Raw genomic sequence first — 23,912 nt, 5'->3', positions numbered from 1 at the left:
TGTGAGATTGACAACTGCACCAATCAGTTTCTCCGGCTTCCCAAAAGTTAAAAGTGGAGTTGAAAGTTTGCAGACAGAGCAGAAGCTTTGGCTCATTAAAAGTCAACTGTCTTTGATGTTTAATGGTCCCCCAAACTACTGCTGTTTGGGGGGGAAAATGGGGATTTGTTCGTTTTTCTTGAACAGAATTTCATCTGCGGGACACTGCCATACCAGCTACCTCGGATCCAACAGAAGGAAAGTGACGCTTAAAATCAATCTTGAAAGCATTTTGTTTGTTTGTTTGATTATATTCAGGTGTACCTCAGGGTTCGTAGTTGGGGCATCTTCCATATCATAACAATTTGTTGGAAGTATTTAATTGTTTTTTTTACATTTTGAACACGCAAATGACAAAAGTGTGAAAAATGGGGGTTATCCTTTTTCCTTAAAGGACAGAAGTCTGATTCCATCCGTGTGACACTCCACTCGCAGTTATCGGATCCAACATTAGGAAGGGTAAAGCTTAAAATCATTCTTGAAAGCATTAGGTGTGATTCCATGCAGTTGTACCCCAGGGTTCATAGTTGGGACATCTTCCATTACATATGACACTATTTGTTAGTCGGCTGCACGGTGGGGCAGTGGTTAGCGCTCTTGCCTCACAGAAGGCAGGCCCCTGGTTTAAGTCCTGGCTGGGGGACCTGAAACAGAACACCAGCGGGGGACCTTTCTGTGTGGAGTTTGCATGTTCTACCCGTGTATGCGTGGGTTCTATCCGGGATCTCCGGCTTCCTCCCTCTGTCCAAAAACATGCTTCATAGGTTAATTAGCAACTCTTATTTGTCCCCTCGGTGTGAGTGTGACCAACAGTCCAGGGTGTGGCTCTGGCAGCCCCGTGACCCCGAAAGGGATAAAAGGGTAGAAAATGAATTTGTTTGTCAATTTGTACTTTAAAAGATTAAATATAAATAACGAAGCCAAAATAATGCAAGTTGACATGCTACAAAGGGAGTAGAGGCTATTTAGGTTTCTTTCTATGCAGATGATTCTCTGCTCCTTCCTTTTTTCCAACCTTATAATCACTTCAGAGGTTAGTTATTAAACAAAAACCATCAGTGTTTTTAATTAAAAAAATCCCAATAATTCCTTCTGATCATATAGTTTTGTTTTGTTCTTTAGAATTGTTTTTTATGGTTTCATCATGGCTGAAACCATATCTTGCTTTTTTTTTTTTCTTTTTTACAAAATGCTTACAGGTGTGTGAATGTGAGTGTCCATGTGTTTGTGATTGTGACCCTGTGACAGACTGGCGACCTGTCCAGGGTGTCCCCTGCCTTCGCCCGCAAGTGGCCGGGATAGGCTCCAGCAGCACCGTCGCCCCCCAAAGGGAACAAAACAGAATAGAAGATGAAAGAATGAACACTTTCAGATTTTTTTGTAAGACACTTTTTCTTAAAAAAATTTTTTTTTAATGAAACTTCGTTTAAAAGTATGAATAACTCGTCGGTGTTGCTATTCCTGCAGACGAGCCGTGTCTCATAATTTCCTGTTTGTAGTTTTCCTGTCCCCTCTGGATTCCTCATAAAACAAACAGCTGTTCCCCCCAAACGATTCACGGTGTCGGCGTTTGATGAGGTCACGTTGTTGCGTGTGCTCTGATTAGATGAAACATTTCCTATAAGGAGTTACAGTGTTGTTCAATTTAATGCAGCAAATAAAGCAGAAGATGGGCCGTTGTGTGAGTCTGTGCCGCCCAGCTGTTGGGGAAATGTAGTTATATTTATGAGCAGCTGTAAATGTGTGAGCTTCCTTAATATCCTGCTGTTGTGGATTATTGTCTTAAAGGATTCTGTTGCTGTGGAGACGGTGCCAGCGGCGCCGACTCCTGCTTGTGATGAATGTGCAGAAGACGTGCACTTCCCAGTAATGAAGTTCCAAATCAATGTTTTTCAACCAGCCGTTCCCACATATGATTCAGTTTTACACACATACGTGACATCGATGCCGCCCCAACGTCTCCGCAGAGCCAAACCTTTCGACAGCAAGGCTGCCGTGGTCGTCCCGTGATGCCCGCGCTGTTGTGTTTGCACCCGTGCAGCTAACGAGCCAATCCGCATGAAGTGTTCGGCGCCTCTGTTTGGTCCCCGCGCTTCCATCCTGAGCAGAGTCTCCATGGCCTCGCATAAGTGCCTTCCATTAGCCGGGACGCGCGCGCTAACCCAACAGCTCCGCCGCTCCTCATCGGGGAGCGAGCAGAATAGTAAGTAATGGGATCTTAATATTAAGAAAGACATTTGAAAACAATTATGGAAATGGCTGGCTGCCGGTTGAATCTCCTGTTCCCACCGTGAAGCACTCAGCAGAAACACTTAGCGGCGTGACCTCCGGCTGAATTAGCGCAAAAGAAGAGGGCGCGCTCAAAGCTTGGAGCCAAGAAGCTAAAACGCCTCGACGGCTCTCTGCTTTGTCACTCGCACGAAGCTTTTCAAAGAAAATGTGCTTTTGAGGACACGAAGCAGGCGGCTTGTTGCTCTTAGATGCCGTCAAGCTCGGCATTTGTCCGAGGGGAAGCGTCTTTATCTCTGCCGGGCTTTGACTGCGTTTCTCAGGCGCTTAGCACCAGAACTCCCTCTGACCCGGCTCTGACGGCCCTGCTAAATCCACCACAAATGGGATTTTGGGCACCAATCATTTGAAAAGATGTTCTGTTTCCTATCAATAAACCCTTAAAACATGGCTGTGGTCTCTTTAATTTTAACCTTTATTAGCTTACAGGAAGATCAAAAGATTTTTTATGTAAAAAAATAACAACAGGCATGCGTTTATGTGTTCATGTTTTTTATAAATCATTTGTAATTTATTTACTGTGGTTCAAAGCTAGCCCCTGCAGGAGTTGGTTTTCTCAGGAGCTGGACGTGGTCCTCCAACTTGAAGGTAGCTTCATCTCTGCATTTATATTAATGTTATATCCTGTACACTAATACAAGATTGTCTCTTGTGAATTTTAGGTTCAAGCATTTGACATGTAAGTACGACTTTTGGAGATGTTAAGGTGCATTTAATTCTAATAATGGCATCATATGCTCGACAAATCTGATCCACCTAACAAGGTAAGGGGAAAAACAAAAAACCCTATCAAGGTCAGGTAGTTAATTTTCAACTTCCAGCTGAAATTATTGGTAAAAGATCATCTACAAAAACATGTATACTATTAGAGCAACTTTAATCTATCTATGATTATTATCTGCTTTGTTTTATCTTATCTTAAATTACTTCAGTAAAGCCAGAAGTGACAGAAAAAAAGTAACAATGCTAATTCGCTAGCATGCTAATGCTAGCAAACATTCTTTCCCACCAGTCTAATTCCTAAGATTGTTGTTTTTTTAATTTTGTAAAGTTTCAAAACCTCAAATGTTTCAATAAGAGTGATTCTAATATTTATTTTGCTCTAAAATTAACAAAAAAATTACTTGAAAGCAGTGGCAAACTTAAGCCGAAGCTAGCTATCAAATTTTCGCTAGCGCACACAACTTTTAATCTAGATAGCACGAGCTTTTTAAGTTATTTTGTATTAACTTTGTTTAAAATTACGTTTAAAAACAAAATATTTGAAAGGAGACTGACCCTTTGTGTTTTTGTAAAGTCACACATTTTATGAAAAAAATAAAATCAAATGAACACTTTTGTTTTAGACCTTGAAGACAAGAGAAACAATTAATTTAGCTAAAATGCAGCCTTCAGGTGTAATAAAAAATAATTTATTAGTCTAGACATTCACCTCTAGTGTCATAGCTACATAAATACCAAAATAAGGTATATTCTGAGGTAAGTCAAAAAGTTGTTTAATAGATACTTGCAGTGTGTTGCATTTTTATGCATTAGTGTCTCACATTTTGTGGTAAAACATTTATTTTTTGTCACCTCCACAATTTCTGCTCAGCATAGGTAAACTGGTGTGATATTGGCTGCAGGGACATTTCCACCCAGTTTGCCGCCGAAATAGCCTTCTTCCTGTGAAGATATCCCATATCCCACCATAAGGCAGCAGATGTGATCGACGGCTTCTTGTTCTCTGGTTTACATTAGATGTGAAAATAATTGGCACCTGCACATGGTCTGAGAAACCAGGAAATGGCACCGCTATCGAGGTTTCATTTCACCCCGGAGTCTGATCTCCCCCTTTTTCCATCCAGATGTGGAGCCTCACGCACGGATGTCTATCTGAAACGGCTCGGAGCATTAACACAGGCTTGGAGACATGTCATATCATCATCTGTTCTGTGGTTCCAGACAAGGGGAGACGGGCGGCTCCGCTTTGATATTTCCCTCACGGATAAATAAGCCCTCATACATATAGAGTATCGACTGAGCATGTGCAATCTCTACGTCCCCTCGCCTTCATCTCATCCTCCTCTCATCTCCTCTGCTCTACACATTCCCTGTGGCGATCTCCTTAGCTAGTTATCCTCCGAGAGAGCCTATTGAAGTGCATTAAGAATCCTGTCTCCCAGCCGGCCACGGCAGATTGGATGTGATCTTGGCGGTTTAGAGTGTGTGCGACGCCCAGGGATAATAATTGCTCGCATAATTGCACTCTGGGGGGAAAGCTAGAGAGCAGAAGAGCCTGGATTCATCCTTCTACCTACCCTCGGGGCAGCATGGCCCGCTCTCATCCCTTCCTCGCACTCGCGGGGGGCAGGCGGGGGCAGGGAGGTGGGTCAGAGGAGCTCTGCTGGGCGCAGAGGAGGCAAATGGAGGAGGAGGAGGTGTCACGCTGGGAACCTGAGAAGGCAGGCGGGCGAAGGGAGGCAGAGGCGTGCAAAGGAAGCGAGAAGCAAAATCAAAGTTGGGAACGATGAGTCTGGGAAGAGTGTGCTGGCGCAACCGAAGGTCTGATAAAGACGCCAGACGTCCTTTAAAGCTGCACTGACCAAACCTGACTGAAGATCAACCTCTGTTCGACCTTTTGAATCGGTTCATGGATTAAGAGGTTTCAGTTCATCTAAATTAAACAGGATTAGAATTTCTGTGGAGAAAATCGGAGTGAGAGTTCAAAGATTTTTCTTAATCAAAAAGCCATGTTTTGTCCTAGTACAAGGCTACAATTTGTTTTTTGAATTGTAGAATCCAAAAGAAAAAAAGCAAATGCATCATTATGTTTATGTACTTAAATTCCTACAACTACCCAGAATGCCTAGAGGGTCCACGAAGGCTGTGATTGGTCAGAGGAGTCGATGGGAAGTTCTTCTACCAAACCGGAACTGTCTCACTCTGCAGTTTGTCTCCTGTTTCTGTCTCTTTATCGCAAATTTCTGCCGGAAGTGCATTTGTAAAGTTCTGAAGGTTCAGTTTCCAGAAGCATTCTGGGTATTTTTTACTTAAAAGGGCCTACATCATTCAAAATCAACTTTGTTTTTAGATTTTAAGTGTATTATAATGTTAATTCCTCACTATAAACAACCCCAAAGTGGTATTTTTTATCCATTCATTCACACATTTCTGAGTTTGTCTCTCTTAAAACCTGCGCTCTGATGTAGTTACACTGTATTACCAAAAGTCTTGGCTCACCCGCCTTGACTTACATGTGAACTGAAGTACCATCCCATTCCTAACCCACAGGGCTCAATATGATACTGATCCACCTTTTACGGCGATAACAGCTTCAACTCTTCTGGGAAGGCTGTCCACAAGGTTCAGGAGTGTGTTTCTAGGAATTTTGGACCATTCTTCCAAAAGCGCATTGGTGAGGTCACACACTAGTGTTGGTGGAGAAGGTCTGGCTCTCAGTCTCCGCTCTAATTCATCCTAAAGGTGTACAATGGGGTTCTGGTCAGGACTCTGTGCAGGCCAGTCCAGTTCATCCATACCAGACTCTGTCATCCATGTCTTCATGGACCTTGCTTTGCTCACTGGTGCACAGTCATGTTGGGAGAGGAAGGGGTCCTCAATAACAACCGCACACCATAATTCCTCCACCGCCATATTCCCCCCTCGGCACAATGCAGTCCGACATGTCCAGACTTGTCCTTCAGATTTCCAGATGGAAAAGCGTGATTCATCACTCCAGAGAAGGCGTCTCCACCGCTCTAGAGTCCACCATTGCATCCAAAGCTTTGCGTTGCACTTGGCGATGTGTGGCTTGGACGCAGCTGCTCGGCCATGGAAACCCATTCCATGAAGCCCTCTGCGTGCTGCACTTGGGCTAATCTGAAGGTCACTTGAAGTTTGGAGCTCTGTATCAATTGACCGTGCAGAAAGTCTGTGATGTCTTTGCACTTCAGCATCCGCTGACCCCTCTCCATCAGTTAACATGGTCTACCACTGAGTTTCTGTTGTTCCCAAACTCTTCCACTTTGTTCTGATAGAGCTGACAGTGACCTGTGGAATATTTAGGAGAGAGGACATTTCACCACTGGATCTGTTGCACAGGTGGCATCCTATGACAGTTCCACGCTGGAATTCACTGAGAGCGACCCATTCTTTCACAAATGTTAGTAAAAACAGTCTGCATGCCTGAGTGTTTTTATTTTACACACCTGTGGCCAGACCACGGGATCAGAACACCAGATGGGAGAGCCAATACTTTTGATAATGTAGTGTAAGTGAAGAACAGCCCCTTCCAGGAAGAGTTGCACTGCCGGCACCAGCCCCATGCTAACACAGACCCCCACTTTCTCCACAAGGCTAGCGGTGATTGGCTTAACATTTGTTGTTTTGTTTTTTAAATGCACAATATACACATCCATCTTTGCAAAAGTCTGTATGTTATTTGCAGACAGGCTGCCGAGGCTGACTCTAGGTTGACGTCATGACATGGGCGGGGCCCACAAGACGGAGCCTCAGAGATCAAGACATCTTACTGCTGGGTAGAGAAAATGAAATGACTTGTATTTCATAAAACATTTGTTTGTTAGTGTGCCAAAGGTAATATAATATCATATATATGGATACAGTTACCCTTGAAAGAATGCAAAAAAGCACAATAATTGAACCCTTTCATGTTCTCTTTCCGTATTCTTGCAATCGTGCTTCACTAATGAGTTTGTAGAAAGAGGCAGTCCTTCAAATCACGATGATTCGTAATTTTGCGTATTGGGGCAACATATGATCCTAAGAAACGTACGGGCATCCCGCTTTGGCTCAAAACAAGGAGCCAAAACCAGAAGTAGAGCGTCCAACGCCGTCTCCCAGGCAGCCTGTAAATCCCTGCGCTGGAACGACGGACAGGAGTTGGACAGGAACGCTCACTTTTTCGTCTATTCGCTCTTCCAGCAGCTTCTCAGATGGACCGAGGAGGAAATAAATGATAGCTTTGGGCGAATTTTGTTGGAAAGGAAAACAAACTTAAAATGAAACCCATTTCAGGGTTTCCAAAACATTTTTTTTGCCTCTTCTCTGTGGCTGGAATTACTCAGCTGTCAGAGAAATGTGTAGTTTGCGAGGAGCGGACCGAAGCTCCGACTTTAGGCCCTTTGATAACACGCGGTCATGCGTGTCTCTGTTCAGGGCTGCTCTCAGGTGTCCAATGACAATAGATTCTTTTATTTGTGTCCATCCATGCAGGAGCTCCTGCTGGCAGGGAAGGATGTCAGAGGGAGACTTTGGACTGTCACTTCTAATCAGTGTTCACTGAGACGAAGCAGGAAGGACTTCATTTCATTACATTCTTCTCACTTGTTCATTGATTTTTTTTTTTTTTTGCATCGTAGTTTGGTTATGAAATTAGTCATAGATTTAGTGGGAAAAGACAAAAAAAAAACAAGTGTTTGCATTCGAGGTAAAAAAAAAAGGAAACGTGTGTTTTGCTAGCACACCGGGAAACCGTGTAGTTCATTTTCCTCTGGAATTTTGGTTAAAACGGTTAGTCACCTTGTTTCGGTTAACCATGTAACGGCGATGCTAGCGCACGCGCTTTGAGTTATCGTAACTCTTCAACGGTCAAAATAATTCCAACGGATTCTAATGCTGAGAAAAGCTTTTTTTTGCGCCGATATGCAATGTTGGCGCAAAACCAATATGCCAAACCACTTTTCTCCGCATCGGTACCCGCTGGAATGACGTTAATTGGTTGAAGAGTTATGATTTTTCAAAAAAACGCCAACATCAGAGCTAAAGCTCTAGCGTTAAAGAGTTAAACTACAAGAGAATGCTAACATTCGAGATAAGTTTAGCCTTGGTAATGATGCTACGCCGCGTATAGCTAATGTTGCAGTTCATGTAAGCGTGCAAACGGGAACTGGTGGTCATAGGGTCAGCCTGTAGGGGGCGTGAACGGGGAGGGTCTCTGCTCTGTTCTTGTGGGGATCAATCATAATGCTTATTGATCGATCTTCTTGGTATTGTTTTAAATTTCCTTTATTCAATGCCGTTTTTTTTTGTGCCTGTCGCTACATTATGGTTTTTATTTTTAATTTGTCTTGATGATTGGGATAATTTAACAAAATAAACCAAAAATATTAAAATATAAAAAAAAGATTAGAGGCCTGTAATTTTCATCATGGGTAAACCTCAGCTATTAAATACAAAGTGACAAAAAAAATCCAGAAAGTCAGATTTTTTAAAGATTGTATTTGTAAATTATGGTGGAAAATAAGTATTTGGTCAAAATGAATAGTTCATCTCAATACTTTGTTATATACCCTCTTTTGACACCGATAGCAGTCAAACGTTTTCTGTCAGTCTTCAGAAGGTCTTCACAAACTGTTGCTCGTTTTTTGGCCCATTCCTCCATGCAGATCTCCTCTAGAGCAGTGATGTTTTGGTGCTGTTGCTGGGCAACACAGACTTTCTACTCTCTTTTTTTTTTTAACTCTCTAGGTTTTTTTTAACCAATTTGACTATTTTGGGTGTTTTCTTTCAATCAGCAGATCCTAAATTCTTTATTTTGATCATACAGCAAATGAAAAAATTAGTTTTCTAAAAGGGTGAACGTTTTTTTATTTTGTAATGAAAAGATGTTTCTGATCTAATCTGTGAAAGAAATGATCGTAAAGATAAACAAAAATAAATGCCATGAAGACCAGGATGTTGCTTCAATAAGTCCAGGGAAAGACAGTTTCAAAGAGGTTAAGTAAAAAATGAAAAACATCAAAGGCTGAGTAAATCTTAGCCGTCCCAGAATGCACCTGGTTTCAGTCAGGAGGTCAGATAAAGCGAAGGAATCTGCACCTTCAGCTCCGGGGACGTCGTAACAGTCAATAACGCGGATCCCCCAGGGTCGCCAGATGCTGAGGGATGATGGCGTGCAGCCCCCCCCACCCCCACCCACGGATCTGCACCACCATGCATGCGTTTGAATTTCCCCCCCCTTCAGACTGCAGAGGTGTGCGTGTAATCCCTGCAGAGGCTCACATTAGCCCTGCACTTACTGTGATTGTTTAGGTTCTGTTGGAGCCGCCGAGGGTGGGTGGGTGGGGGGGGACGTGGTTGTGAGGAGGAGTTAAAGGTCGACGCGGTAAATGAGGTCAGCCCAAATAAACGAGCGCCGTTGCGGGCCATGATGGAGCAGCAGGTGGAGGAGCCACCAGCAGGCGATTCCTGCCAGCTCCACCTCTGTCCTGCAGAGGTCACTAGAGGTCATCAGAGCAGAGATGTTAGGCATGTGAGCCGACTCCGTCTCAGCTCCATCGCCAGCAGGCACAGCTCGTCTGCTCTGCCGCAGTGCCCTTGAGCACGACTCCCTTCTTTCATGCGCAGCTCTGATGGCGCGTCGACTTCCCCGCCCGTCCTCTGCTTCTCTCTTATTTCCCCCGGCTGTGCGGCAGCAGCAGGAGGCGGCGGCGGCGAGCTTCCAATGACAAATATGAGAAGTTCCTGCCGCCTCTCGTCTGCTGCTGCTGCAGCTCGGAGCTGATGGGAATCAAACATGGCAGAGGTGACTCTGGGGTTCCGCTGTGGGGAAGTCGATGAATCTAAGACAAAAAGAAGAACTTAGTGATTTAAAAGAGCTGAGGAATACTGCTGGAAGAAAAAAAGATTGTTTTCTGCAGCAATCAGGTTTTTGCAATTCCTCCTTCCTTCTTGTTTGTGCAGAAACTTCGCCCACGCCTCAAATGCAAAAGCCTAACAAAATCAGCACATGCCTAGTACCTGGTGAAAGTGAATTTTTGACATCATCCAGAACATTTATCTGGTTCTTTTGAAACTATTCATATGTAGCTTTTGCAGTTTTCTTTGGATCGTTGTCTCACTGGAAAATAAATCTTCTCACAAGCCGTAGTTGTTTTGCAGACCGAAAAGGATTGTCCTCCAAGATTTCTGTGTGTTTTGCAGCATTCGTTCTGCCCTCCATCTTTACAAGCCTGCTGCTGAGAAACATCCCCACACCATGATGCTGCCACCACCATGCTTCACAGAGGGGATGGTGTATTTTTGATGATGTGCAGTGTTTGGTTTCCGCCAAACATGTTGTCTTGTCTGATGGCCAAAAAGCTCAATTTTGGTCTCATTAGACCAAAGAATCTTCTTCCACTTGATCGTGGAGTCTCCCGTCGAGCTCTAAGGTGTGTCTTCTTCAACAGTGGCTTTCTCATTGCCGGACACCACCAACTGAGATCACATGTCAACAGTCACCAGTCTTGAGTCCTTTGCTGCATCCAAACCTTCCTTTGAACCGATGTTGCAGCGATCATCACTAAATTCGCCCAGGCTGCAACAAGGGTTCTCCTCTTTTTCTCCGCCGTACGAGACCAATGTTTAGCTGATTTTTTTGCTGACTTTTCAAAATAGTGTGGAAAGCAAAACACTGTATAATTTTTCAATCCATTGTATTATTGTCGGTATCCATTGGAGACGTTCAGACCCGGAAAAGGAAGTAAAACGAGTGTTGTTTTACTTCCTTTTCCAGGTCACAACATCTACGTTTGATATTCAGCATTGTATAGTATAAATGCAAAAATCGGATATCGGTCACTTTTATAAGATGATGTAAGCGGGTCGTCAGAAAAATCAGATATAGTCAGAAAATCGGATATGGGCATCAAGACCTGCAGTGTAAATGCAGCCATAAAGTCAGGAGTTTGCCTCCTCAGATTGATGTTTCTGCTCCTGGAGGGCCAAGTGTCTGAGACGCATGCGCCCTTTCTGCCACGAGGGGGCAGTGCAGCTCCAGCTTTGACTCCCCTCCATGTACCTGTCTGCATTCTCTCAGTCCCAGTCTGGCGTTAGTGGTGAGACAGGAGTCCTCGGAGGGAAAGGAGTTGGTTCATCAGCAGAGATCCTCGCCGCTGAGCTTCAGCCTGGAGGTCTGAAGGGGTTCGTGTTGTCTGGACTGCACATGCGCCCTTTGTTCCTTCATGAAGTTGCGGGAAAAGTTTTTTGCTGGAGCGTCAATTCTGAAGTGTTGTGGGGTGGGGTCACCTGCAGGTCTTTGACGCTGCGTTTACCCACAATCCTATAGGATCACTGACATTTGCATAATACATTTCTGACATTTCTCAGTGATTTGTTGTCATGCGCGCCGCTCCTGAGTCGGTGAGGGCGCTCTTGCTCTTCTGTTGGCGCGCCGCAGACGCACAAAACAAGGGAGTCCACAGGTCCGAGTCCGAGAGGTGTACGGGGGTGGGTGGTGGTGGGTCTCCGGGAGACTCTTAAGAAGAAGACAGGAGGTGCTGAACGGGACGCGATACCCCCCCCCCCTTTGTGTGTGTGTGTGTGTGTGTGCGCGCAAGCCTGGGAGGCGCGCCGCGCTCCGTCAGTGCGCTCTGCCTGCCAGTCGGAGGATGGGGATTTTTTTCTCCCATTTATCCACGTCCCCTTTCCCCTCCTCCTCCCTTCAAACAAGCCAGTCGGTCTGTCAATGCGCCGCGAGCGTTAAGGCGAGTCAGAACGGTGGGATTTCGAGCAGGACAGACGGATGAGACCGCGCACGGGAGCGCGTTCCTCCGACCACGCACCTCAAGCGACGCATCCCGGACTCTCAGCGCGCATCATTACTTTCTTTTTTTCTAGATTGTTTTCTATTTTCATCACTTCTTGACATTTCATGTGTGTGTGTTTTGTTTTTTCCTCCTCAAATTCTCGGATTTATCCCCAGATTGGATTTTTCTTTTTTTTTTAATCTTCTAAACTCTCGTGAAAGATCTGCGGATTTACAGCTGGATTCTCGTGCGCACGGACTGAAGAGCAGCATCTCTCCACGAAGGATGGAGCTGTGGACACGAGTGGCAGCCGTCTCCTTCTAAACTTGCCGACACAACTGGATCCTTCGAACCAAAAACGAACATTTTTTATTCCTTCTTGTGTTTTTTATTTTATTTTTCGGGAACCTGGAGATGCGTGAAGGAAGACCTCCTACAAGGTAATGGGAGAGAAATCCCTCCGAGTCCAGCAGAACAACAAGGGAACACTGTTCGGGAGAAGACAATCAGGGCGCACCGAGTGGAATCAGAAGTAGCTTTTCTTTTCTTTTCTCTTCTTTTTGGGGGGAGAATCTTGTGGAGTATTCCAGGGAGGCTGGTGGATGGGAATGTCATGGGATTGAAATAGCACCTTTTGGAGATCCAGACGGTTGAAGTAGAAAAAGTGTCCTTTTCCCCCTCCGTCCACCTTGTGGATCCATGTGGTTGCGCGCAGCAGAATCTCTGCGCACACTTTGACTCCTCTGCGGCCGATCGGCTTTGTGTGGAAGCGTCCCCCCCCCCCCCCTCCGCGGCTGAAGCGCAGAGAAACACCAGCGAGCTCTCTCCCGGATGGGGCTGCGCGTGCTGGGCGCCGCGGCGGCGATGGCGTTTCGCGGGAGCGGGAATGGATTGTGGATCGCGCTGGTTTTCCTACTGGATTTACTGGGGTCGACGGCCAGCAACATGGAGCCGATCTACTGGAATTCCCGGAACGAGAGGTAAGCACGCGCCCAGGAGGAGCTGCGTTTAACTTTACAGCATGACAGGGGGGAAGGGGGGAGGGATGCAGGCAACTGTTGAGCATGCAACCAGCAAGTAATGCAACGTGACGTGCACAAAGTTAGACAAGGGCATCAAGTCCCCTTCCAGTTGCAGACCCCCCCCCCCCCCCCCAAAAGAAAAGATGAAAGACCATCTCAGCAATCTACTCCGTGTTCTGACCCGACCCCCCCCCCCCCCCCCACTCCTGCTGATAATCCAGCTGCAAACGCTTCCAGGGCGCAGAGATGCTATAAAAAGACAGCCTTTTGATGCCTTCAATGACCTTGATTAAAGGCCTGGGCCTCTCCAACACCCAGAGTGTCCACTCAGGACCCAGCTCATTATCATTCCCGCTCTGTCCTCCTCTCCTCTGCTGGAGGTGGCGGGCATGAGCCGAGGAAACTGCTCCCCATCCCTCTGCTCCCTGTGACAGCACTTTCCTCCATCCGAGCGGGCCTTGTGGTACTTTGACATGTTGCTGCCTCTGGCAGCCACGGACAGCGGAGCTCCTCACTCTGTTTGGTTTACTCCGCACTCACAGGTGTGAAATTTCACCTGAACTCAAACCAGTGATCTGCCGGGAAACAAAGGGGTTCGGGCCAACTTGCAAGTGAATTGTGATGTGGTTTGCTACAGTGTGAATGCAGAACTGATTAAGGAAACAAAACCGAGCGGAGCAAGTGTGCAGAAATGCTAAAAATGTGTTTTTTTAATTGACGTAAGGTCAAAGTGCGTTCTAATATACAATATAAAGGATGATACAATTTCCTCTTTAACACTGGAGATATCGCTAACGACAACAAAATCACAATTGCTCTTTAAACTGCTGTAAATCTTCACACAACCAACGTGATTCCAGTGCATTCTGTTGTGAACAGCACTTTTTTCATGTAATATGTAATACTTTACTTACATTACGTTACTTAACTTTACTAACCCAAAGTGTTACATATTGGTGAAAAACTGCTTTTTTCCTCGTCAGAATCGGCTAGTTTACGTTGATTGCGTAAACACTTTACAGAGTTCGAGTAGTTGTGCATTCAGCACAATTCCAAAGGATTTTGACGCAGAGGAAAGCCTTTTTCTTTTACGTTTCGTTACTTTACTAACAAAAGTTTTGCGTGTCGGAACAGAGCTGTCTTTCTCGCTGTCAGAATATGTTGGAATTACATTCGTTGAGTTACGGTTACGCAATTATCTGGCGTAGAGAAATACACTTTTTTTCTTTGCCAGTATTCGAAACTTTATGTTACTTTTACGTTGAGCTACTGTACTAACACATGGTGTTGCATATCCATGAAAATCCGCTTTTTGTCCGTGTCGGAATCAGCTAGATTATGTTGACTTCGTAAACACGCAATCAAAATAATTTACACTGATTTAATTTTTTTGCCGATGTGTTAAACCTTATGTGACTTTATTGTAACTTGTACCATGGTCCGGGAGAATTCTCGATTCTGATTGGCTGATGGGTGTGCATTAAAAAGTGATGTACCACAATACTGTACGCCTAAAAAAGTAGTTCCGGTCACATAGCTAAAATGTTTTATATCACTGCGCCGACTTCTTTAAAACAAACTTTTTCTTCATAATCTTGACAAAAACAAGCGGTTAGAGGTGAACTTTCTCTCTGAATTGATGCTTTATTTAACGTATCATGAGGATCAGCATAGATATAATACTTTCCTTTGCCGCTGCAGTCGAGGTCCGAGCTAGCTAAGGGGCAGATTGCCACGGTAACGCTTTTTGTGGAAAAACTGGTCCAAACCAAAAAAATAACAAGAATAAAGTACTAAAATCTGGTTGAATATCTATTTCTTTTGTAAGTGACCATGATATGAGCGGGTTTATGGCCTTCGAAGTGTGCATTATCAGAATCAATGCAGTCCGCTTTGCGTTGGACGGTTCAGGCTTCCAAGACGTATGGTAATTTCTGATAACGCACTTCGTCTGCCCCTTACATAAAGTGTTGCATATCGGCTCAGCGCTGCTTTTCTCTGCATTAAAATTGGCAAGTTTACGTAGAATACGGAAACTCTTAACTATCGTAAAGTGTTGCGTTATGGCTAAAGTTGCTTTTCTTAGCACCAGAACTTTGCGTTACTTTTCCCAGAATCGGCTGTTTACGTTAATTGCTTAAAGAGTGTCTATGCAGCTAACTTTACTACCATAAAGTGTTTACGGTGGTAAAAGTTTTGCTGTTTTTCGTAGCTTCAGAGTTCGTTGGAATAACATTAATTGCGTGAACATTCAGCGATTTATCGTAGATTACAGGACGTCGGTACCGGAGCTAAAACACCGGTCTGGAAGGGTAACGCTTGTTTTTGTTTTTTTCTGGTCTAAGCGAACTTTGGCCAGTAACTGCACCCCTCCCCCAGCCACACCTGTTATTACTCCCATCTTTTGTGGCTTTACGGTGAGAGCTAACCAAACCAAAAGCCCCGAAAACCTCCGGCGTTTCAGACGAATCAGAGAAAAATGACTGCACTGACGGAATCGGCTTGGGTGGAGACTTCGACTTCACAGCTAGTCCTGCAGATTTGCTCAGTCATATATTCCAAGTACAAAGCCTATTGTGCTTTATAAAGCTTATTCATGGAGCTTACTATTCATGCTTAATCAGCTTAGTCATTCCTTCAGTTTATTTTCTTAGTCCTTTTACATTCCTCTGCACACTTGTTCCTCCTCACTCTGAGCTGTTCTTCTGTCAGCTGCCTTGGGGCCAAACATGTTTCGGGCTGCGTGTTTAAACGCTGCGCATCTTCCAGCGGAGGAGCTGCCAGAGCCCGCACACGCAACCGGTCGGTGCTCCTGAAGCCCGGCGAGCAGGAAGGTGCAGCAGTCCGCCGCTCAGGTGGCTGCAGAGTGCCTCCCGTCCCGCCCGACGCGGCAAACGGGCCGTCAACCTTTCAAACCTCTCCGTGACGTTGACTGAACATGGCAAATTGGAAACATGTGTCACATCCAGCCGCTAATTATAGCACGCCGGCAGCCACTGATGCAGCTTGAAGCGCGTTGGGGATGACAGCGGTGAGCTGGAACAGCCGGCTTTTATGGTTACATCGGAGGGGCACGCGTCTACAGTAAACGGTGGCCGGTATTCGCCATCAGACGCCGTTTATCGGGCGTAGCGTCTCCAGCCAGGGAGGGAAAAACAGGCGGAGAGCGGAGGAAGACACTCTCCTAACCCTAAGGAAATCGATACCAGTTAAGACTCAAGTGCCAATACCATTTGTGCTGGAGGAAGAGGGAACTGAACCAGAACGATCACCTTGGGAGGAGCCCCCACCCCCACTCCCCAACACCACCACTTCCACCTAAACATACATTATCCTTACCTCAGCAACTCCTATTATCGCTCCTACACGGCCGCCCTAATGAAAGATCGAATCTTGCATTACTCCTCGGGAGTTTAGAGGCTGACGGGTCATCCAGACCCGGGGGGAAATCCCCCCCCTTTTTTTCCCCTTTGTCTTTTTTTTTTTACTTTAGCAAACGTCTGTGGATTATCATAAACGGTTGCCGCGGGGTGGGTGGCTGCACGCGCGAAGCTCCCCGTTACTTGTAATACAACTTTGCCCCTTAAGATCTACATTAAAATGTATTCGCCCCCTCCCCTTCCCTCCCCTCTAACTGGCGCTCAATAATTTATTATTCACAGACTAATTGGCGCCGGATAAAAGTCTAGCTAACTAGGCTGAACGGCTTCGGTGAAGCGGCGAAGTGGAATCGCTGGAAAACCTCGCTGACATTTTCACAAAGCGTTTGTAGGTCAGACGGGTTGTTGGTTGCGGCATTCCGACACCCGAAACTGTTTTCACCCGTGTGAAAGCCACCCTTCCCCCGCCGTGAATAATGCACGGCCTCCTCACCCCCGTTGGGTGTCGGCCTGCAACCTCAGGCTGAAGCATTTGCCTGCGATTCCTGGGGCTGCTTTCTGTTCTTGAAGAAACAAGAGAAGAACAAGAGGCACTTTTGAGGGAGAAGCAGGCGGTCCCCCGTCAGTAAAAAAAAAAAAGAATAGAGGAGAGTGTACGCAAGTTTACGAGCTGAGAGCAACAGGAGCTGCGAAAATGAAGTTTCAGCTGATGTGGCAGGATGGAAATGCCACGAGAGGGAGGAGAAACAACCGACCCGGCTGGTTTCTTGCTGTCTTTGAGTGTGTGTTTTTTTGGCGCAGATGGTCTGCAGCCCGTCTGTAAAAATAAAGGAGGATGTGTTGCAGTGGCGTCTGCAGACACAAATAAACGAGCCTCGCGGGGCTCGACCTCTCCCTTCTCAAGTCGGACACATATTTAAAGACCGTGCAGCACTAATATGTCTCCTTTGTTGCTCGGGCGCGCTGTAAAAGTGGTAAACACACATACGCACAAACACACACAAACACCGGGGATCTGATCTTATTTGCATGCGTCAAAGCGCTGTAGCTCCACACGGAATTCATTCATTATTTTATTACTCGATTATAGGTTTATTTGGCCGGGCCGGTGCACATTCATCAACATAATAATGGCTGGAAAGTGCCGCTGTAAATATGCTGGGGTTAGCTAAATAACTGATGTACCCCGCCCCACCCCGTCCAGGTCTTAGGAGGGACTTTGGGATTTTCAGTAATAGTTAAAAGTGTTGATGATGATGATGAGTGGGTTCAACACGTCAGGCAACAAGCAGAAACAAGACCCGTCCCCCCACAGAAAAACATGGGTTTACAAGGGGGGGGGGGGGGTAACCCAGGCCGAGGGACTGAGGGGGGGGTCATGTGTCCCGGTGTCAGTGGGCAGATTGCCCTTGACTGCTGAACTCGCAACTTCTTTGCAAAGTACGGCCAACACACACACAAAGGCACACTAATGGGCCTCTTATTAGCTTGCTTCACCCCCCCCCCCCCCCCCAAAAAAAAGGAGGGTCGTCCTATCCTTTTGGCAACATTTGGATGGTGCCTGGTCAATCCCCCCCCCCCCCCCCCCCCTTCTGGTGGCAAAGAATCAGACTGGTGTATCAGGAAGGCTGTACCAAAGTGTATGAACTTAGTACAGGGGTTGAAATTTCATCTTTTTTCAGTTTTGTGGGCTTTTTCTTGTCTTTCTTTGACTCTCCACTCACTTCTTTTTGGTTATTTTATGTCCTTGCTGACCTCAAGCGTTATTAATGTTCCTGCATCAAGCTTAATTGCCTTTCTGTATTTTTTACAGTGCATTTTACCTCCAAAGTTAGCATTGTTGTTGTAGCTGTATCTATAGTTAGATACACAACCTGCATTTAACGTGTTTTTGAATAGGCATTGAGTGTTTACAATGCACAAGAAAGGAGGGGCTTCTTCTTCTTCTTTTTCTACTGTTTACAAGTGGGGGTTTACTATTGCAAATCCTTTACACTAGTAACACTTTACAGTAGCGAAGAGTTAGGGTTTACGCTAGTAAACACTTTACTACTAGTGTAACTAGCGTAAAGTGCTACAAGCATAACGGGTTTATGCTAGTAAACTCTTTAATACTGTTAAGTGTTTACTAGCGTGACGTGTTACTAGCGTAAAGGGTTTATGCTAGTAAACACTTTACTACTGCAAAGTATTGCTGGCGTAAAGTGCTACTAGCGTAACGTGATAATGCTACTGTAAAGTGTTTACCAACGTGAAGTGTTACTAGCGTAAAGGGTTTATGCGAGTAACACTTTATTGCTATAAAGTGTTACTAGCTTAAAGGGTTTACGCTAGTAAACACTTTACTACTTTAAAGTTGCGCTAGTAACTCTTCAGTACTGTAAAGTGTTTACTAGCATAAAGGGTTTACACAATCAGCGTAAACGTATTAGCAACACATTACCTGCAAAAGAGCTTCTCTCCACTTCAGAATCAGTTGGTTTTCGTTGATTCTGTAAAGGCTTTCCTTCTGTAACGTGTTGCATATCAGCGCAGAGCTGTTTTTCTCAGTTGTCAGAATCTATTTTAATCATGTTAAATCCGTAAACGGTTCAAGAGTTACGGCATTTCAAAGAACGTCAACACTTTAGCTCTGGTGACTTATATGGAATCTGTTGGTTTTGTGTCCGTTTTTGTTTTAAAAAGCCAGCAGTTCAAACCTCATTTAACATTTTCCAGCATTTCCTATAACCGAAAGCAAAAAAAAATGTGTGCTTCCATCTTTGCATTGAACTCTCTGCGCCGTCGCCGCCATCTACCCGTCGCTTACCGCCGTCTGCCGGCGGACGAAGGCCTAAAATGGTTCTGTAACACAAAGTGAAGGAGCGAGCGCAAGTGGGTGTCAACACTAGAGAGACAAATGAGTGGGGTCTGCAGGGAGACAGCTGGGCCTCGTCACAGCTGACGTTTCGGCAAACCTCTCCCACCAATGTGAGCAGGAGGGCAAAAATAGAAGAAGTGGGTGTTGTTAGGGTGAGATGAGGCTAAGACAGCGGAGAGAACGAAAACCATGAAGGTGGTGGTGGTGGTGGTGGTGGTGGGGGGGGGCTGCGAGGGAGATGGATGGTGTGGAAGCCGGGCCGGGGTTTGACAAAAGTACTGGCTGATGTGACACGGCTCAGACGGGGAGAGTGACTGATGATCTGTAGGTCACCGCCATGACGAGCCGCTTCCTGCTCAGCTACAACCGAGCTGGCCCCCTCATTCCTCATTACTGACACATCCCATAATATTTATCCCTGTGAAGTCCAGCATGAAACCTGGGAAGCTTTAAAGGAATTCATTGACTTTTGTTGGGGGCAGAACGAGGAGACCCTTTGATCAACGGGGTCGGTTGCGTTTGGAGGCCGGTTTCCCATCTCTGTCGTCCTTCGTAGGCAAACTCCTCGCCGCTTGCATGACTCACAGAGGCAGCAGTGATGTCAAACACAAAACAATATGTTTAGAAACGTCATTTGCCAAAAGCTCGATTAAAGGCCTCTCACGGCAAAGCTACTGCTGCGCTCTGTAATCCATTTTTCAAAGTTCACTCCAGGATGAAGCGTTGTAATTTACATCTTTTTTTTGAAGCGGTCGACCGCTCTGATGTGCCGTTACAGAAGGCCAGAAGAGCTCTAACAATACAACAAAACAGAAGACTCGTGACCCTGACTTTTTCTCAGCTGGCGTTTCATTTCCAAAGCGCAGCTTTCATTCTTGCAGCGCTGAGGCTGCAGTCAAACCGCGTCTCTGCCCGGACTTTGATGGATTTCATCCGACGCGATGGCTGGCGAGTTTCGGACTCGTTGATGCTCATCGATGTTGACACTCCGGATCTTCGCCGTACTGAACTCAACCGGATTGTTTTTTGTTTTTTTTGAAGGAGTATCTCCAGCAGAAAACAACACTCCAACAAAAATAAGACGGTAAAAATGCTCTGCGCACAGCCGGCAGCCGCTTTTGGAGCGTGATGAAGCGCTTACAGGTGGATGTTTCTTTAAATAACATCATTTTACATGTTTATTTTTGGCTTAAGGAGCTGTTATCCGGGGAGTGCAGAGCCACAAACGTAAGCGCCCATGAATCACTCCGCCTGCAACGAGTCTGCAAACCAAACCAGGCCACTATTTCCCGTTTTATGTCTGACTCCGGCGTGTCCAGGGTTCGTCCTCTGGCTCTGGACTTCTTGTGTGGGAGACGGGGGGGAGACGTCTCACTCCCAAGACTCCCAAGCATCTTAGCTTTAGCATAATCTTTACCATTGACTCGGAGATTATCCTCATGCTAGGAGGCTTTGGTGGGAAACCCTGTCGTGCTCTGTGCCGCGTCAGTAACAACCCAGTCATCTTGAAAGGCGGCTTCCTAATAAACGAGCAGATTTATTGGCCCATACATTCACAGGCCCGCTTCCCTACCTCAGATCTTTCGCAATATTCCCCACGCCTGGGTCTCTCAACACCTTGATTATTCTTCCAGGCTTTGCTTCGTTCTTTTTTCCCTTTCCTTTCTGAGAACCTCAAGTGTGCGTACAAATGCGCACTTCTAATTAGGAGTTGAAAGACCGTACAGTGTGCGCGAAGCATCTGGCTTTGGCATTAGACCATCATTGTTAGTCTTTTGGGGAAACTAACCTTGGCTTTTCTTGACGAGCCGGGGAAAAAAATCAAGCTTCATTTGCTCGGTTCTGCATTTGATATCGTTTAAGTGGAGCTGACGTTGCGGGGGAAGAAAAAAAGGGGCAAAATGATGATGCAATGCTGAGATTAAGATGAATTCTGTTTTTAAGCGGGGCCCGGCTTTAATGCGAACGCTTTTTGTGATTTATCTGGGTATGTGGAGATCACACGCCGAGATGAAGGGTAGCTGAAGTGCGCCACATGTTTCCCCTTAACTGGCTGGCTTCTAAATTTGTGACGGAGAAGTTTTGTCTCAAGAAATTTTGTCGATTAAATGGTGGTCACGGCTCTTATTAATTCCAGTTTTAGCGGAATAATATTCTCTTTTAGAAACGGCAGATGTGTGCTCTTCGCCTGAGGCTATGAAGAGACAACCTCCCACTCGTTGCTTCAAAAATATCTATATATAGTGGTGGTGGGGGGGGGGGGGGGGGGGGTTGCTTCATGAATGGACGCATCGGGAAGCTGAAGCGTCTGCCCACCAAACTAACTTTTTTATGACCGCAGCTGCTTCTGGGCTATAATCTGAGCAGCAGTGACAGAATGGCGCTCCGCTCACAGGGACGGATATGATACTCTGTGTTTGGTTGGGGAGAAAAGCTCATCAAAGAGGTCAAATTAAGTGGAACAGAGAAAAAAGATTGAGAGGTTAAGAAGACGAAATGGAATTTTCCTAGACGATGTACTAATAGGATTTTGGCTCATTACAATCCACCAAAAAGCCCGGCTCAGCTGCTCAAAAACAAGATAGACCGGACGATGCTACTAGTATTTCGTCTAATTGCTTTGTGCACGCAACTTATACTTACAAGTCCCCACAGATCGATGAAATCCTATATGTTTACATTCTTCGACGACTTGTAAGTGAAAGCCTAGCATACTAAGCCACGGTAGCTCTAAATACATGTCGCTGGGACTGTTTTTGTTGTTGTTTTTTGCTGAGTCACATCTACTTTTAGCATAAAAACAAAGAAAAACTATTTCTATACAGTGATCCCTCGCGTTTTAGAAATTTGTTTAGCGCAATTTATGTGTTATTTTTTGTTTTTACACTGGATCGTGGCTGTGGACCAATGTCAATCAATCTCCTGTGTGTCATCTCTCCAGTACACAATTAGCCAAATTTCCAAAGGTCTTTAATCGCAATTAGATTTTTGTTTTCCGTCAATAAAACTGGCCGTATTTTTCAATGCAAGTTTGAATTGTAAAAGTTTAAATAATTAAAGTGTAAAAATAATCTTGTCTGTCTGAGACAAGTGTGAAAGTGTGTAGTGAGGGGGTTTACAGCATTAAAAGGTTGTAGAAAGAAAGATTACTACTCTGCGGTGTTTGTATATCGCGGGTTACTTCATGAACATAACTCCTGCCATAAACGAGGAACCGCTGTATATTCATTTTCATTTTGAATGATGTTAAACCATTTCACTGTTATAAACATCAGAGCTTAAGCTTTGTCTTTTATCCAAAAAGTTAGCCAACATGTACTGGTTAGCTAACGCTGAACCGCTGCAAACAAAAACATTGTAATGCAAAGACATTTATTATCTAAAAATTAGTAAATACCCCAAATTTCTTTCTATTAAACATTATCAACTTATATTTTTATGATTTCTCTTTTTTTTTTTTAGCTAATGCTGACAGTTAAGCTAGCGCTACGTACAGTTGGCTTAGCACCTTAATATGTAACATTTTGATGAAAAATGTCTAAAATAATAGAAAAACAGAAATAATATGTTTATTTATATCCAATGCTACTAAATAAATATTTGCTAACTTTGGATCCTGCGCTACCTGAATCTCAGAAAACATCTGGCTAAGCTAAGATTGATTAAAAAATGTGTCCAGTTTTTAACTTTTAGGATAAAAGAAATGCGACTTTGTTTTTGCCGTAGACTCGCACAGCCTTCCACTCAACATGAAGCAGTCCATTGTTCTTGTGGTCTGAGAAAATAATCCAGAACCCCTTTCAGAGCTGCTGTGGACAATCTCAAAGAAGCATGGTTGTCAAACTAAAACAACGTCTCCCTCCTCCAGAAAACCAGACATTTTTGCTGATAAAAGCATTTCAACCTGAAGCAATGAATTAAGACCGTGTCCAAAAGTAAACTAGCATATTTGTATTACATGTGGAATACACCGATTGCCTTGTGGCCCGTCTTGTCTGGGAAAAGAGTGAAGTGGATCGTCCCTCTCACATCTACTACCTGGGCTTTCCCTGTGAGACGTGTGTTCTTTGTGTTCATGTCTTACTATTAACACACATTCATATATACTCTGGGATAGACTCATCCAGACATTCAAGCACACAGAGGAGAGCTTGTAAACGCACTCATGCATGCACAGATGAAAAATGTTATTGCTTCCAGGGCTGGAAAAAGTCCAAGCGGAGGGGTTGAGTTTCCTCAGAGGCCCCCCCCCCCCTTTCTCTCCCTTTGTCAGTAGCCCCTCATCCCTTCTTCCAGTCTTTTTTCTGCTGCTCTCCATCCTTCCCTTCCCTGTGTTCCTCAGTAACAAAAGGGCTCTTGGAGCATCCACTGAAAGCTGCCACACACACTCGACCGCGGCTCCACTGCCTCCCACACACACTCATCGTTTGGGAAAAACTAGTCCACTTCTCGCCTCTAATCCCCCTTTCATTTCTTTTGTCTTTTTCACTGCTTTTCCCGTAGCTTTACTAGTTTCCTTTTTTATCCCGGCAGTAATCGAGTTACAGCTGGTTGGAAGACACTAAAAATTTATCGCCTTGCTCCTTCTTTTTATTTTTAATTGCTCTCAAATCCTCCTTCTTCGTTCCTCCTTTTGTTTCCGTTTCATTGTTGATGGTTCTTGATTTGCAGTCCCCACTGTTGCCCAGCTGTAAATAAAACTTTAGTGGAAAGGGGGAGTGAATAATCCTGATTGCCTATCGCTGCTGGGTCAAAGTAATTTGGGAGTGTTAGCCGAAGATCATTTCTGCAAACAGATGCATGGCTCTTC

General features: G+C 45.1%; 1 protein-coding gene across 3 annotated transcripts in view; it reads left to right on the top strand.

The window, feature by feature from the left end:
• The first annotated feature begins 2,989 nt into the window (after positions 1-2,989).
• The window catches only part of efnb3b (ephrin-B3b), a 117,951-nt gene continuing 97,028 nt past the window's right edge, over positions 2,990-23,912 (top strand). For 2 of the 3 annotated variants that reach the window (XM_023949033.2, XM_023949032.2), the window contains exon 1: positions 11,120-12,820. In XM_023949033.2, the coding sequence (XP_023804801.1) occupies positions 12,672-12,820 (149 nt within the window). In that variant the 5' untranslated portion in view covers positions 11,120-12,671. Of the gene's footprint in view, positions 3,008-11,119; positions 12,821-23,912 lie in introns of those variants that run through there. The other variant, XM_078936302.1, reaches the window with a different exon arrangement.

This window comes from Oryzias latipes, chromosome 18 (genome assembly GCF_053564925.1).
Source record: "Oryzias latipes strain Hd-rR chromosome 18, Olatipes_Hd-rR_3.1".
Classification (NCBI taxonomy): domain Eukaryota; kingdom Metazoa; phylum Chordata; class Actinopteri; order Beloniformes; family Adrianichthyidae; genus Oryzias; species Oryzias latipes.
The sequence above is the reverse complement of the archived record's forward strand: the minus strand, read 5'-3'. Positions and strand labels throughout refer to the sequence as shown.